This window comes from Monodon monoceros, unplaced genomic scaffold (assembly GCF_005190385.1).
Source record: "Monodon monoceros isolate NGI ecotype Baffin Bay Population unplaced genomic scaffold, NGI_Narwhal_1 Super_Scaffold_3, whole genome shotgun sequence".
Taxonomy (NCBI): Eukaryota; Metazoa; Chordata; class Mammalia; order Artiodactyla; family Monodontidae; genus Monodon; species Monodon monoceros.
Window position 1 is genome coordinate 74,369,011 of NW_021703780.1, and position 12,396 is coordinate 74,381,406.

General features: G+C 39.1%; 1 protein-coding gene across 16 annotated transcripts in view; it reads right to left on the reverse strand.

Moving 5' to 3' along the window:
• FHIT (fragile histidine triad diadenosine triphosphatase) overlaps window positions 1-12,396 on the reverse strand; it is a 1,443,555-nt gene that overhangs the window by 1,355,907 nt on the left and 75,252 nt on the right. For 2 of the 16 annotated variants that reach the window (XM_029242159.1, XM_029242150.1), the window contains exon 3: window positions 12,149-12,218. The exons of the other annotated variants lie outside the window; for them this stretch is intronic. In XM_029242159.1, coding sequence (XP_029097992.1) covers window positions 12,149-12,151 — 3 coding nt within the window. In that variant the 5' untranslated portion in view covers window positions 12,152-12,218. The remainder of the gene's footprint in view (window positions 1-12,148; window positions 12,219-12,396) is intronic. 16 annotated transcript variants of the gene reach the window in all.

The following is a 12,396-nucleotide window of genomic DNA, read 5'->3' on the forward strand; positions in this document are numbered from 1 at the left end:
GCTCCTGAATGAAAGCCAAGTTCTACTCTCACATTCTGATTGCCTTCTCTCAAAGAGTTTTTTTCTTGCTTTCTCCTATGAGAAGGAAGAAACTGGTCATAGCACATTTGTTAGACCTGTAAGTAAATGGATTTAGCAAGGTGTGACAAGCTGGACATGCATCATAATCTGTCACAGTCAAGGTGGAGTATAAATGGTCTAGCAGTAAATTCTACCCCATACTTTTGGAGTGTCCAACATATGAGCCACAGGCCTCTGGAGATCAAATCCAACTAGCCCTAAACAACAAAAATATATTCATGACCGAAACACTTGCAAGAAAAACAAAAAAAATGTGCTTCAATGGAAAACGATGCATTGTCTAGATTATAAAGGAGACCTCCTCCCAACTATCAGGTTATCAGATTGTGATTCTCTGAGATCTATTTTACAACTCTGTAAATTATAGATAATTGACAGTAATTCAATGTAATTCTTGTCTATAATTGTCTTGCAAATTCCGTCATGTCCATTGGAGGTTCAGGTGACACCACCCCCACCCCTAGAAACCACTTATGCCTCCATTTGTAACATTCACTTCAGTATTCCTGATCTATAAATGTGTTCTTCGGCTTCTTTCGGGACTGGTTATAACATCTGATGAGTTTTCTTACTCTGAATCGAATACAATCTTTAATAAATATTCATTTTATATCAATATGAGAGTCATGATCTCATTTTTTTTTTTTTAGAATTATCCTTTAATTTCTGTATTGATCTTGGACTAGAGACATCCAATGTAGAATCTTAAGCTGTATGACTATGCCATGCTCCTTCCTCTCTCAGCCTATGCACATGCCATTCCTCTGCCGGGAATGTTCCTCCCTCATCCCCACTCTAGCCTCTGTACCTAGTTAATTCCTCACCTTCCTTCAGATTTTGGCTCACTCATTACTCCCATAAACAAGCTTTCCCTGACCATCCCTCCTCTCCAGACAGGTTCAAACCTCCCTGTTACCTGCTCTCATTGCATCATGTACCTCTTCTTGATAGCACTTAACACCATCGACCTTTATCTATATGATTTTTCTAATATCTGTTTTTCTCACTAGAATAAATGTTCCCTGATGGCAGGAACCATATCTGGTTTTGCACACCACTGTACCCCCAGCTCCAGCCAGATGTCTGGCACACACAGGGCTTAAATATATGTAGATAATGTAAACAGAAATTTTTTGCATGCATCAATGAAGCAACAGATCCAGGGATCAGTGAATGGAGTGGGCTATGAAGACTCCTGTTACAAATCAGAATAGATCTAGACCAAAGTCAACCAAGGAGAAGGAAAAGGAGAGACTTTACTGAGATGTAAGTGCCAGTGATTTGGAAAACCATGGAGATAACCTATTAAGATAGTCCAATGGTACTCCTTCAGAGTTTAGAAGGGACCTAGATCAAATTAAAACCTTTCTGATATTCCTCTCCCCTCCTCCAGAGAGTTCTAAAATCCAAGAAAACCTGGGAATTCCTAGGTATTTTGAACCAGAACAAAGGTAAAGAATAAAAAGGGACTAGCTCGAGTCCTTTATGGAACAGGAGCAGCAGGGTATACAGGAATGGTTCTCAAAGTGTGGTCCCTATACTTCCAATATCTTTGGGAAATTCTCAGGCTTCACCTCAAACCTACTAAATCAGGAATCCTGGAGAAGGAGCCAAGCCCTACAAGTGAGTATGATGCATGTCAAAGTTAGAAAACCACTGGCACAGAATAAAGATAAGTCCCAGAGTCACCCAGTCTCTTCTCTACATAGCTATGAGACCCTGGGCAAGTGACTTAAAGTCTCTAAGCCTGGGCTTCCCTGGTGGCGCAGTGGTTAAGGGTCCGCCTACCAACGCAGGGGACATGGGTTCGAGCCCTGGCCTGGGTGGATCCCACATGCTGTGGAGCAGCTAAGCCCGTGCGCCACAACTACTGAGCCTGCGCTCTAGAGTCCGTGAGCCACAGCTGCTGGGCCCGCGTACCACAGCTGCTGAAGCCCGCGCACCTGGGGCCCGTGCTCTGCAACAAGAGAAGCCAGGACAATGAGAAGTCCGCGCACTGCAGCGAAGAGTAGCCCCCGCTCGCCGCAACTGGAGAAAGCCTGCACACAGCAACCAAGACCCAACACAGCCAAAAATAAAAACAAATAAATAAATAAGTTTATTTAAAAGAAAAAAAAAGTCTCTAAGCCTGAGTGTACTCAGCAGGATAATAATAACGAAACACGGGACTTCCCTTGTGGTACAGTGGTAAAGAATCTGCCTTATAATGCAGGGGATGCGGCTTCCATCCCTGGTCAGGGAGCTAAGATCCCACATGCCGCAGGGCAACTAAACCTGTGTGCCACCACTACTGAGCTCGCACACCTCAACTAGAGCCCATGTGCCACAAACTACAGAGCCCACATGTCTTGGAGCCTGTGTGCCACAACTAGAGAGAGAAAATCCACACACAGCAACAAAAGATCCCGCATGCCTCAACGAAGATCCCGCATGCGGCAACTAAGACCCAACGCAGCCAAAAATAAATAAAATAAATAAATAATAAATAACTCTCTAAAAATATATGTAATAATAATAATGAAACCGATATCACAGGATTGTCATGAGAATTTTTTAAAGTAATATTTATAAACTGCCTAGCAAAGTAACTGACAAAATATGAATACTAATTAAATAATAGCTGCTAGCGTATATTCTCATTAATTTCATCATCATCATGTCCAGATTCTTAAGGCCTAGAAACACAGAGTAGGAAAAAAGCTGTGTAGTCCTTTGGCCTGGTACAATCAACAGAACTTGCACTGGGATCTTAGAGATGGGGCAGGAAGGATTCAAAACTGGGCACCACCATTTTTTTGGTCAGTGGTATATGATAAAATATACAACTCAGATGGGTTCAGTGCTTAATAGGTCACACAGCCACAACAACACAGCACTATCTGATCTTCAGAAAAAACCTGAGAGCTGTTATTTCATTCAGACAAGTTAGTGGACTTACCCAAGGTCACACACTGCTGGTCCTTCCAAGTTATATGCAGATTTAGAACTTGAAACCAGGTATTTTGATTCCAAATTAAGTGCTTTTTTCCTCTACTCCTCACTGCCTACTCTTCTGTCTTTTCTTGTATTGCTTTCCCAAGGAAACAGACACTCACCAGACACATTGTACAATAAAATAAGCCTGACATTCTTTAGAGAGTTTCTTGGACCCTGGCGTATGGTTCTTCCGACTGTCTTTGCTTATGAACCCCACATTTAAAGGAGCAGTCCAATATATACACTACCAAATGTAAAATCGATAGCTAGCGGGAAGCAGCCACATAGCACAGGGAGATCAGCTCAGTGCTTTGTGACCACCTAGAGGGGTGGGATAGGGAGGGGGGGAGGGAGGCGCAAGAGGGAGGGAATATGGGGATATATGTATATGTATAGATGATTCACTTTGTTATAAAGCAGAAACTAACACAACATTGTAAAGCAATTATACTCCAATAAAGATGTTAAACTTTTTTTAATCTTAAAAAATTTTAAAAAAACTGAATTCAAGGAAAAAAATAAAAAATAATAAAAAAATAAAGGAGCAGTCCATATTTTTAAACTCCTTAGCAGCAATAATTGGTCCCCTCCGCTGTATGTTTTATTTTTAATACAGACATTTCATGCTGAACTCAAATCTGACACCAGCTTTTTAAAAGCTGAATTTTTCAAATATACACTTGCATTACAGAAAGCTATGAAGCATCTTCTCTGCTCTTAAAATATGATCACTTTCACAAATGCTATCTATTCATTCTGGCAATGATTATTCATAAGGCACCTCCCCTTGCCTGGCACTGTGTGGGGAGGCACTGGGCACACAGAGATGAATTTTCAAGGCAGATGTGCTGCTTACCATCCCGAGAGAGGGGAGGAATCAGACAATAATCCAACAAGTAAAGGATAAGAGCCCCAGATTGTGGTAAGTAACCAATGCGAAGGAGCAACAGCCAAATGATAAAGAAGTGGTCACCTATATCCCTGTGAGGACTGGAGAAGCCCAGGAAAGCAACTCCACACAGGGTGGTCAGAAAAAGCCTCTCATCAGAAAAAAACACACTAAAGCATATCTTGACACAGAAAGCCTAATATGGAAATCCAATACATGGAAATATGAGCTAAGAGAATGGATGAGGTAGGAGTGGCTTATCTGCTTTCACATGAGGATTCAATCCAGGGGTTTTCTTGAGCAGTCTCCTAATGTGAATATAATTTATATTCCTACCCTTATTAAATATACTTTACATTTATTTAATATAAACATAAAAGTTGGATGTTTACAAAAATTCAATTCATAATAAAATTAAACAGCTACTGCCCAAAACCTACATGTATAGAAACTAAAAGAAGTAAGGTACCATGAGGTAGAAAGGAACAGAGGGGAGAAATAAAAGTTATTCAATGCTTTTTAAGTGTGGAGCGTCACATTTCAACATAATTTATTTAGTCCATAAAATAATTCTGAATTTAGGTACCATCACATTTTACAAAGGAAGAAACCTGACTTCAGTGAGCTAAGGTTATTTGCCCAAGATCTCTCAACAAATAAATGACAGAACAGAAAATCTGATAAAACATAACATGAACATAAAAATCTGACATATATCCAGCAACTGTATTGTGTCCATTTGGCAAAGCCAGGGTCAGCAAACTAGGGCTCAAGGGTCAAATTTGGGCAGCGGCTTCTTGGTACAGCCATGAACTAAGAATGTGTTCACATTTTTAAATGATTGAAAAAAATTCAAAAGAAGAATAATATATCATGACATGTGAAAGTTGTGTAAAATTCAAATTAAGTGCCCATGAATTAAATTTCATTGGAACACAGTCACACTAGCTATTGTCTTGACTACTTCCACTCTATAAGGTGGGGTTGAGCAGTTGATAGAATCTGTAGGGTCCCAAATCCTAAAATATTAACTATCTGGCCCTTTATTGAAGAAGTTTGCAAACCCCTGAAGTAGAAAAGAATCCACAGAAAAGTAACAAACACACTTGGAAATGTTACTTTAAGTATGAGTACAAAAACATAAGCAAAGAATGACTGTAAAATGCCTCTAAAAGAATTTAACCTAATGGTAAGTTGTCTGAGGCACAATACACATTCCCAGTTTCACCTGGAGGTTTCATTTTTCCAGCCCTCTCTCCCAGTGAGGCAGTGGTTAAGTCAATCTCATCACAGGGATTTGTCACATCTCAACTTGAGCAGCTGCCTTCCAACTCACATTCTCAGAAAGGAAGCAACACAATGTGTCCACTCCATATTCCTTGGCTCAACTTGGTTCTTTAACAATATGGGTTTAGTTCCAGGCATGGTTTCAAACAGTTTTTGTTGATTTCCAGCTATATTGTCTTCTCTAAATATTTTCTGGTTCAAGTGCATATGCTCAATTATGAAAATGAATTCTTGTAAATAGCCCAATCTGGGTAGGTAGTCAATTCACACCATGAAGTTCAATTTTTACAGTACAGGGGAAAATATTACTTTTCCTTTTCATTCTTCAGGCTACAAGGTTGAAGGCTAGAAGCCACATGCTATAAAATGTCTCCAGTTTTCCAAATATTTTGTGCCAATACCTTATGTTGATCTCTATACCTTCTTTGTCATTTACTTGTGTATGGTAATCCCTAAATATTGGGTCGTAAGTACCAAGTCAATACTTAGGGCATACAGCTTAAGTCAAAGATGGCCTTCATCTTGTAGGAAAAAAAAATGTTGCACTTCAATAGAAAACTATGCATCATCTATAGGGTATGCATCATACCGTTCCCAGCTGTTGGATTCTAGCCTGTTCACAGTCTTTGAGCTATTTTGCACCACTTTGTAAGTTGTAGGTAACTGATAGATATGTAAATTTTGTTCTGACAGTTAACGTTTTAATTTACTTCCACCCTACTGTGGAAAAACTAGTTTTGTATTGATTTGCACTTCATCTCAACATTGGTTTACTCTATATACATTTGTGCTATTATGACTTTTCTTTCAAGCCAGTTATAACATCTGCCCAGTTCCCTCATATCATATAAGTAAAATAAGATCTTCAGCACATGCTCATTTTCATATCTATATGAGAATCATGAGTTTACCTTTCTCTGAAAACTATTTTTTAACAACCTAAAAGATTGGTATGAATTCAGATTTATTTCAAATTCTACTTTTAAAAACTTTAAATTCTGAGTGATATTCACCTTGAGTGTGAATTTAGTTGTAATATTAAATTAGTTAAAACCATACAGAAAAGTGAAATGTGATGAGAAATAAGTTTTTTTTGTCCCTTTCTAATGCTTCTGAATTGATGCAAAATGAAAATTATGTAGAGGGGCAATAAACAGGCAATAAATAAAAATTTTTTTAAAGAAAAATTATTCTGACACTTCTTAAAACATTAAGGGAGACTTTATTCAGGACTATTGCAATAGGGAGAGAAATCAGGCTGAACTCCAAATACAGCAAAGACAGCTGGGGATTTAGAGCCAAGGAGCAGAATCAGGGGGTCAGTGTGTGGAAGGAAAATCAGTAATAGGAAACATTAACAATAGAGAGATTCTTAAAAAAAAAAAAAAAAAAAGAGTAGGGAGATTCTTGCTGAAGTGGCTTAAGAGGATTCATGCTTAAGACAGGCCAAGCGGGCTTCCCTGGTGGCGCAGTGGTTGGGAGTCCGCCTGCCGATGCAGGGGACACAGGTTCGTGCCCCGGTCCGGGAAGATCCCACATGCCGCGAAGCGGCTGGGCCTGTGAGCCATGGCCACTGAGCTTGCGTGTCCAGAGCCTGTGCTCCGCAAAGGGAGAGGCCACAACAGTGAGAGGCCCGCATACCGCAAAAAAACAAAATACAAACAAAAAAGACAGGCCAAGGACCTAGATATCAAGGGTGGGAGATAAGAAGCATCAACAGATATCACTTAGCAGGATTCTTGCTAAAACTGGGCTAGGCAGGCCAAAGACAGGATGAGAGCCAAGATCGAGAAGGCAGCTCAGAGGAGCCTAGCTAAAGTCTGGTCAAGGAGAGAGTCTTTGTCACAGGCAAATTTATAAGAGGACAAACAATTAAATAATTCTTGCCCTCAGGGAATTTACAATCTAATGAAAGAGATAAATAAGTCACCCGACTTGCCCAAACTACCTTGGTTTTAATTTGAAATTACATTTTATTCCCAGAAAAATCCACATGTAAATAATTTCTTCAAAGAAAAATATTACATAAGTTAAAAACTGGTTCAATCTCTATAATCTTAGTTTAGAGACTAAAATAATAATTTGACAGTATGCCAACTAAAGTGCATCATATACCTAAACCAAGGATTTGATAAAATATACTGACACAGAAACAAAGCATACACTATTTACCCTACTTTTCACATAGGCAAAAGATATCACTACTGGCCTGCCAAATTCACCACCCCAGCCTAAAGAACAGGGTGACTGTAGCTATTTGTGAAATGCAAACAACACTGTATCTATGAAATCAAACAACACTACTCACTTTATTTATACAAAATGGCAACAGAGTTCTACAAGTCTTGTTTCTCAAAGTGTGGTCTGGCCCCCTGCAACCTGGGAGCCTGTTAGGAAAGCAGAATCTCAGGCCTCAACTGCTGATCAGAATCTGCACTGTAACAAGATCCCCAGATAATTTTTACATACATTAAAGTTTGAGAAACACCAATCCAGAACTGTGGGATAACATAACTACCCCTAAAATTGCCACTGTTAGCACATTCCCTCAATTATGTCTTTTTATACAAGCGGTTTCTTCTGAGACAAAGGGAAAGTGAGAAAAAGATTTTATTGTGACCCAGGTAGCCTGCATTTTTAGGCTGGGAGTGGAAAAGTTTCATGTTTATTATTTGGTCTTGTGAGTAAAATCCAAGTCATGAGGAAAAGGGAGAGGGTGCAAAAACAGGAAGATTATGGATCCACTGAATTTTACCAATGAAAGATTGAAAACAATCTAAATTACACATATGTATGTACTCAATACAGTAATGGTTAAGTAAATTATGACACAAGAGAACATAATGAAGGCATTAAAAAGAACAAGATTGTTCTTCACAATAATCTAAGATAGGCAATATGCTAAGGTAATCTTGACTTCAAAAATCCAAGGGAAAATAATGCAAGGGCAGCACAGCATATACAGTGACTTATCATTCATGTAAGGAAAAATATCTAAGTGTGCACATACATAGAACATTACTGGAAAAGCATAAGAAGAGCACAATGTTTGCCTCCTGGAGAGCTGAAGCATGAGGGACAGAAGTGGAGGGAGACGGACTTTCCATTGTGTACCTCCTAACACCTTTTGAATTATGTGACTATATTATCCAATTTTAAAAACTTTTTAATCTGAGCAACGAAGAATTCCTTAAAGAAGATACAGTTCAGTTCCAAAGGGAACAGAGGAACCCCTTCTTAATTTTCCCGGACAAATGGTCATCTGACTGTGTCCAAACACTTTCGGGGACGGTTTCTGGGCTGAGAAATGTCCAGGATTCATTCTGACACTGAGCTGAAGTCCTAGAATGCTGCCCCACCGCGCCACCTCCCAACCCCTAACCCCCCCCACCCCCACCCTGTGCTGATGCTAGTTCTTTCTCTGCAACACAGAGTAAGCTTCTTCCTCTGCCAGCCCTTGCAACATTTGCAGAAGTTATTGTACTTTTCCTTAGTCAGAGGTCACAAACAAAAGCTGGCAGGGCAGGCAGGCAATGTAAATGAGTAAGGCAGGCCTAGGCAAGACGAAACAGCCAGTGCACCCCTTCATGTGGACACAAGAAACACAATGGGAGTGAGCACCATGGCCAGGAGACTGAGAGAGGCAGCAACTATTCTTCTCCAAGGAAAATAATGCCATGGAGGAAAGAGGGCCCGATGTTGCCATATCTTCTTAGGATTTTAGAAACCAATAAATTTATTTTAAATACCTCAACTTTTAAATATTGACAACTAAACTAATTTTTTAGAACACTGCAGACCAAACAAAATATACGTGCAGCTCGTGGCCTGTAGGCCACCAGTTTACAATGCATCCTGTCATCTCTCCTCCAGCTACCACGAGAACTTCTCTTTTTGTTATATTCTGGTTGGATTTGCTGGAAAGAAAAACAAACAAAAAAAAATAGTCTCTTTTCAAAAAACTCAATCAGTTGTATTTTGATTTGGTTTGACAATTTACTAATCCAGCTAGATAATTTGCTAGTAATTGTACTTGCCTAAGGACTAAAAACAACCACAGTTTGTATATGTGCGCGCACGCGTGTGTGTGTGTGTGTGTGTGTGTCTATGTGTGTGTTGTTGTTGTTCTAAAGACCTTTGATATTTATCATTGTCTATGGTGGCAGGAACTGAGAGGTATCTCCCATGGACATTATTTCACAGTTGAATATATGTGTACATAGCTCACTATACTGCTGGGATTTATTTGCAAAACATGATTTTCATTTTCCAACAGGCTTTCAGTGGAAGAAAGTTTCATGGAGAAAAATGCAAATTTCCTACCACTCTACCCTGTGAAAACCTAAGGAGACTATTAGGCTATAAAGAAGGAAATTGAGAGATAAATTTAACACTAAAAAGTGACTCTTTTAGCAGGAGGTTTGGGCACCCAGCCAGGTTAGGAAGAAGTAGCTTTATACACACATCATAACAGTAGCCTAATCTCCGATCTTCACTACTTCTTGCTTAAGACCAGTAACCAAGTCATCACAGCCAGTGTGTCCCTTCTAACTTGTCATCTGCTTACTGTCACCGTGCTCTCGACTCTAACTATAAAACTGTTTTATTTAAACAAACAGCAATGGAAAAAGGACCCCTGCAGTTGAGTCCTGACCTGCACCGCTTGAGAACCTATGTGGGGAGCCCCACGACATTGTGTAAAGTTGATGGAGGTGGGGGTCGGTCCCACTGCTAAAGGCTGGATGTAGATGAGTGGCTAAAAGAAACTGCAACTGCTAGAGAAGGTACCAACGTACATCTTCCCCCAACGATTCATGGACTCAGTATTGCATCTATTTATGCCTTCTACTCTGCTTTAAGTGACATAAAAACAGATTAGGAAACTCCAGATCTCGTCGTACATACGAAATATGCTTACATTGATTATGGCCTAACACTAAAGGAAATACAACAACTAACAATTCTTACAGAGTCTCAAAAGCAAGAACCACCATGATAAAACAATTACATTGCAATTCTGAGGAAGAAGACATTTAATTATAGATATAATTTATGTAAGTAAATATAACCATCTTAAATTTCTAAACAAATAGGCATGTCATTAAATATAAAGCATCAGGAAAGATTTCAAAACCTGTACTATCTGTGTACATTGGTGAATGTGATCTATACAGAGTTTGCTCTAGGAGGGAAAAAACCTCAAGATTCTACCTTTGTAGCCCAATGTTGGGCTATACTTCCAAATAAAAACTTTATTTTCTGTAGAAAGTGGATTTTTCACATGATATAGCCATGCCACACTTTGTTTTCAGTTGTTAAGACACTGGTATATCTTTCAATCTTTTCCACTTATTGATTTCAGGAAGTTATTTGCACATATTTCTCAGGATATGCTGGTATTTTAAACATCTTATAAATGTTGTAGCTATATAAATTAAGTGGGCAATTAGAATGTCACCATGCAATTCTATGCACCTACTTACAAAGGGATGCTTGAGAGGGTCCCATTATCCAAAGTGGCCTATGTATCAGTCTTTCTCAAGCATTAGAGGTGGATGTCAGGCAGCTGGGTTCCAGTCCTGGTGAAAAGCACTGTATAATCTTTCAAAAACCGCAAAAGCACATCTTCCTGTTTGCATTTCCTCTTTTGTTAAATGAAGACTAGCAGACCTGGATCTTAACAGGCTACTGTGAAACCCACAAGAAAGAATGAGAAAACAATAAAGCACATGACAAAGGTAAGATTACCTACTGTTATTGTGGGAGGAAGACAAAAAAAACACAAAGCACTAAAGCATATAAAAAGCCTTGTAGTCTATTACACAAAGCACATTTTAAAAAAGCAAACAAAATAATTAAAAGTAGTACAGGCAACTTAAACATATATTCTCTCTTGGAAAAAAGTGTTACGTGGGTAAAGTACATTCCTAAGCCAGCAAAAACTCTACTGAAACTTCTCTCTGTCCATCTCTGCCACTCATCATCCTCCATCCAGATAGCAGCTTGACCCTTCCATCAAAGTCATCAAACAGCTCTAGGTAATCTTTCATTAAATAATGAACACATAATAGGTACTATCAACTCGGCCTGATCTTACAACATAGGTAACTGATTAATCTACATTCCCAAACTAATGTGTTTTTGACATCCCTTGGAAGTGCAAAGACAAAGCAGTAAGGTCTCTTTTCACCTTTGTATAAGTCAATTAGAGTTGACAAATACCAGTATCTCAGCGTGTTCAACAAAGTGACTGGCAGGGGATAAATGTTTACATAAGTGACAGATGTACGAATGAAAGGTTGACCTAAGTTTTAGATTTCCTTAAATCTTGGGGCATCCATGGCCAAGGACTCAAACTCCTACCTGAACAGCCAACTCCAGAGTTTGAGCCACTGAGGTCCGTGGAAATAAAAACAAGAAGTGTGGTTGCACTCGTCAAATAACAAATCAGCAACTCATGCCCCACTGATGGTAGGTCAGTGCTGCAATCATCTTACTCCAAAGATAACATAAAGATTTACACAGATGTCAAGACTAGACGTCGTTCTGCTGCCAGGGAGCTTACTCTGTGAGTCGTACAAAGAAATCAACACCTCAGTAAATACAGCTTTCTGGAAAATATCAATACCTCTTCTTTTCATTAAAACGTTTTTTAATGGATCTTTCACTGCAACAACTTATTCTTAGAGGCCATGTATCCGGAAATTATTCTACTTTTTGAGAACCACCGTGAAAGCTTCGTATTTTGTAAAACACTTTTGTCCAGTCCACTTAGGAATCTGTAATATCTAGACCTGAAACTTGATTTCACAGCTTATTCCAACTAGATGTCTTCTTTAGCTTTCAAGGTATCATCTAATGAGTTATATTCTCACTGACTGAGCAATATATTCGAATAGTCAAAGAAAGACTGACCATGCGCTGATGAAGCTTAATCTTCAGGGCTCCTACTGCACAGACCGCAGGAGTGCTGGAGGTCAGCGGTCTAGGTGGGAGGAGATACCAAGAAGCATTTCTATGTAAGCATTTCTAGTAAAGATAACATGACAGAAAGGGACCCAAATCATCTAACTGAATCACGGAAACAAACACCTCTGTATCTAATTTTGTATTCATAATTTGTTCTTCTTTTTCTTTTTTTTTTTTTTTTTGTAGTACGCGGG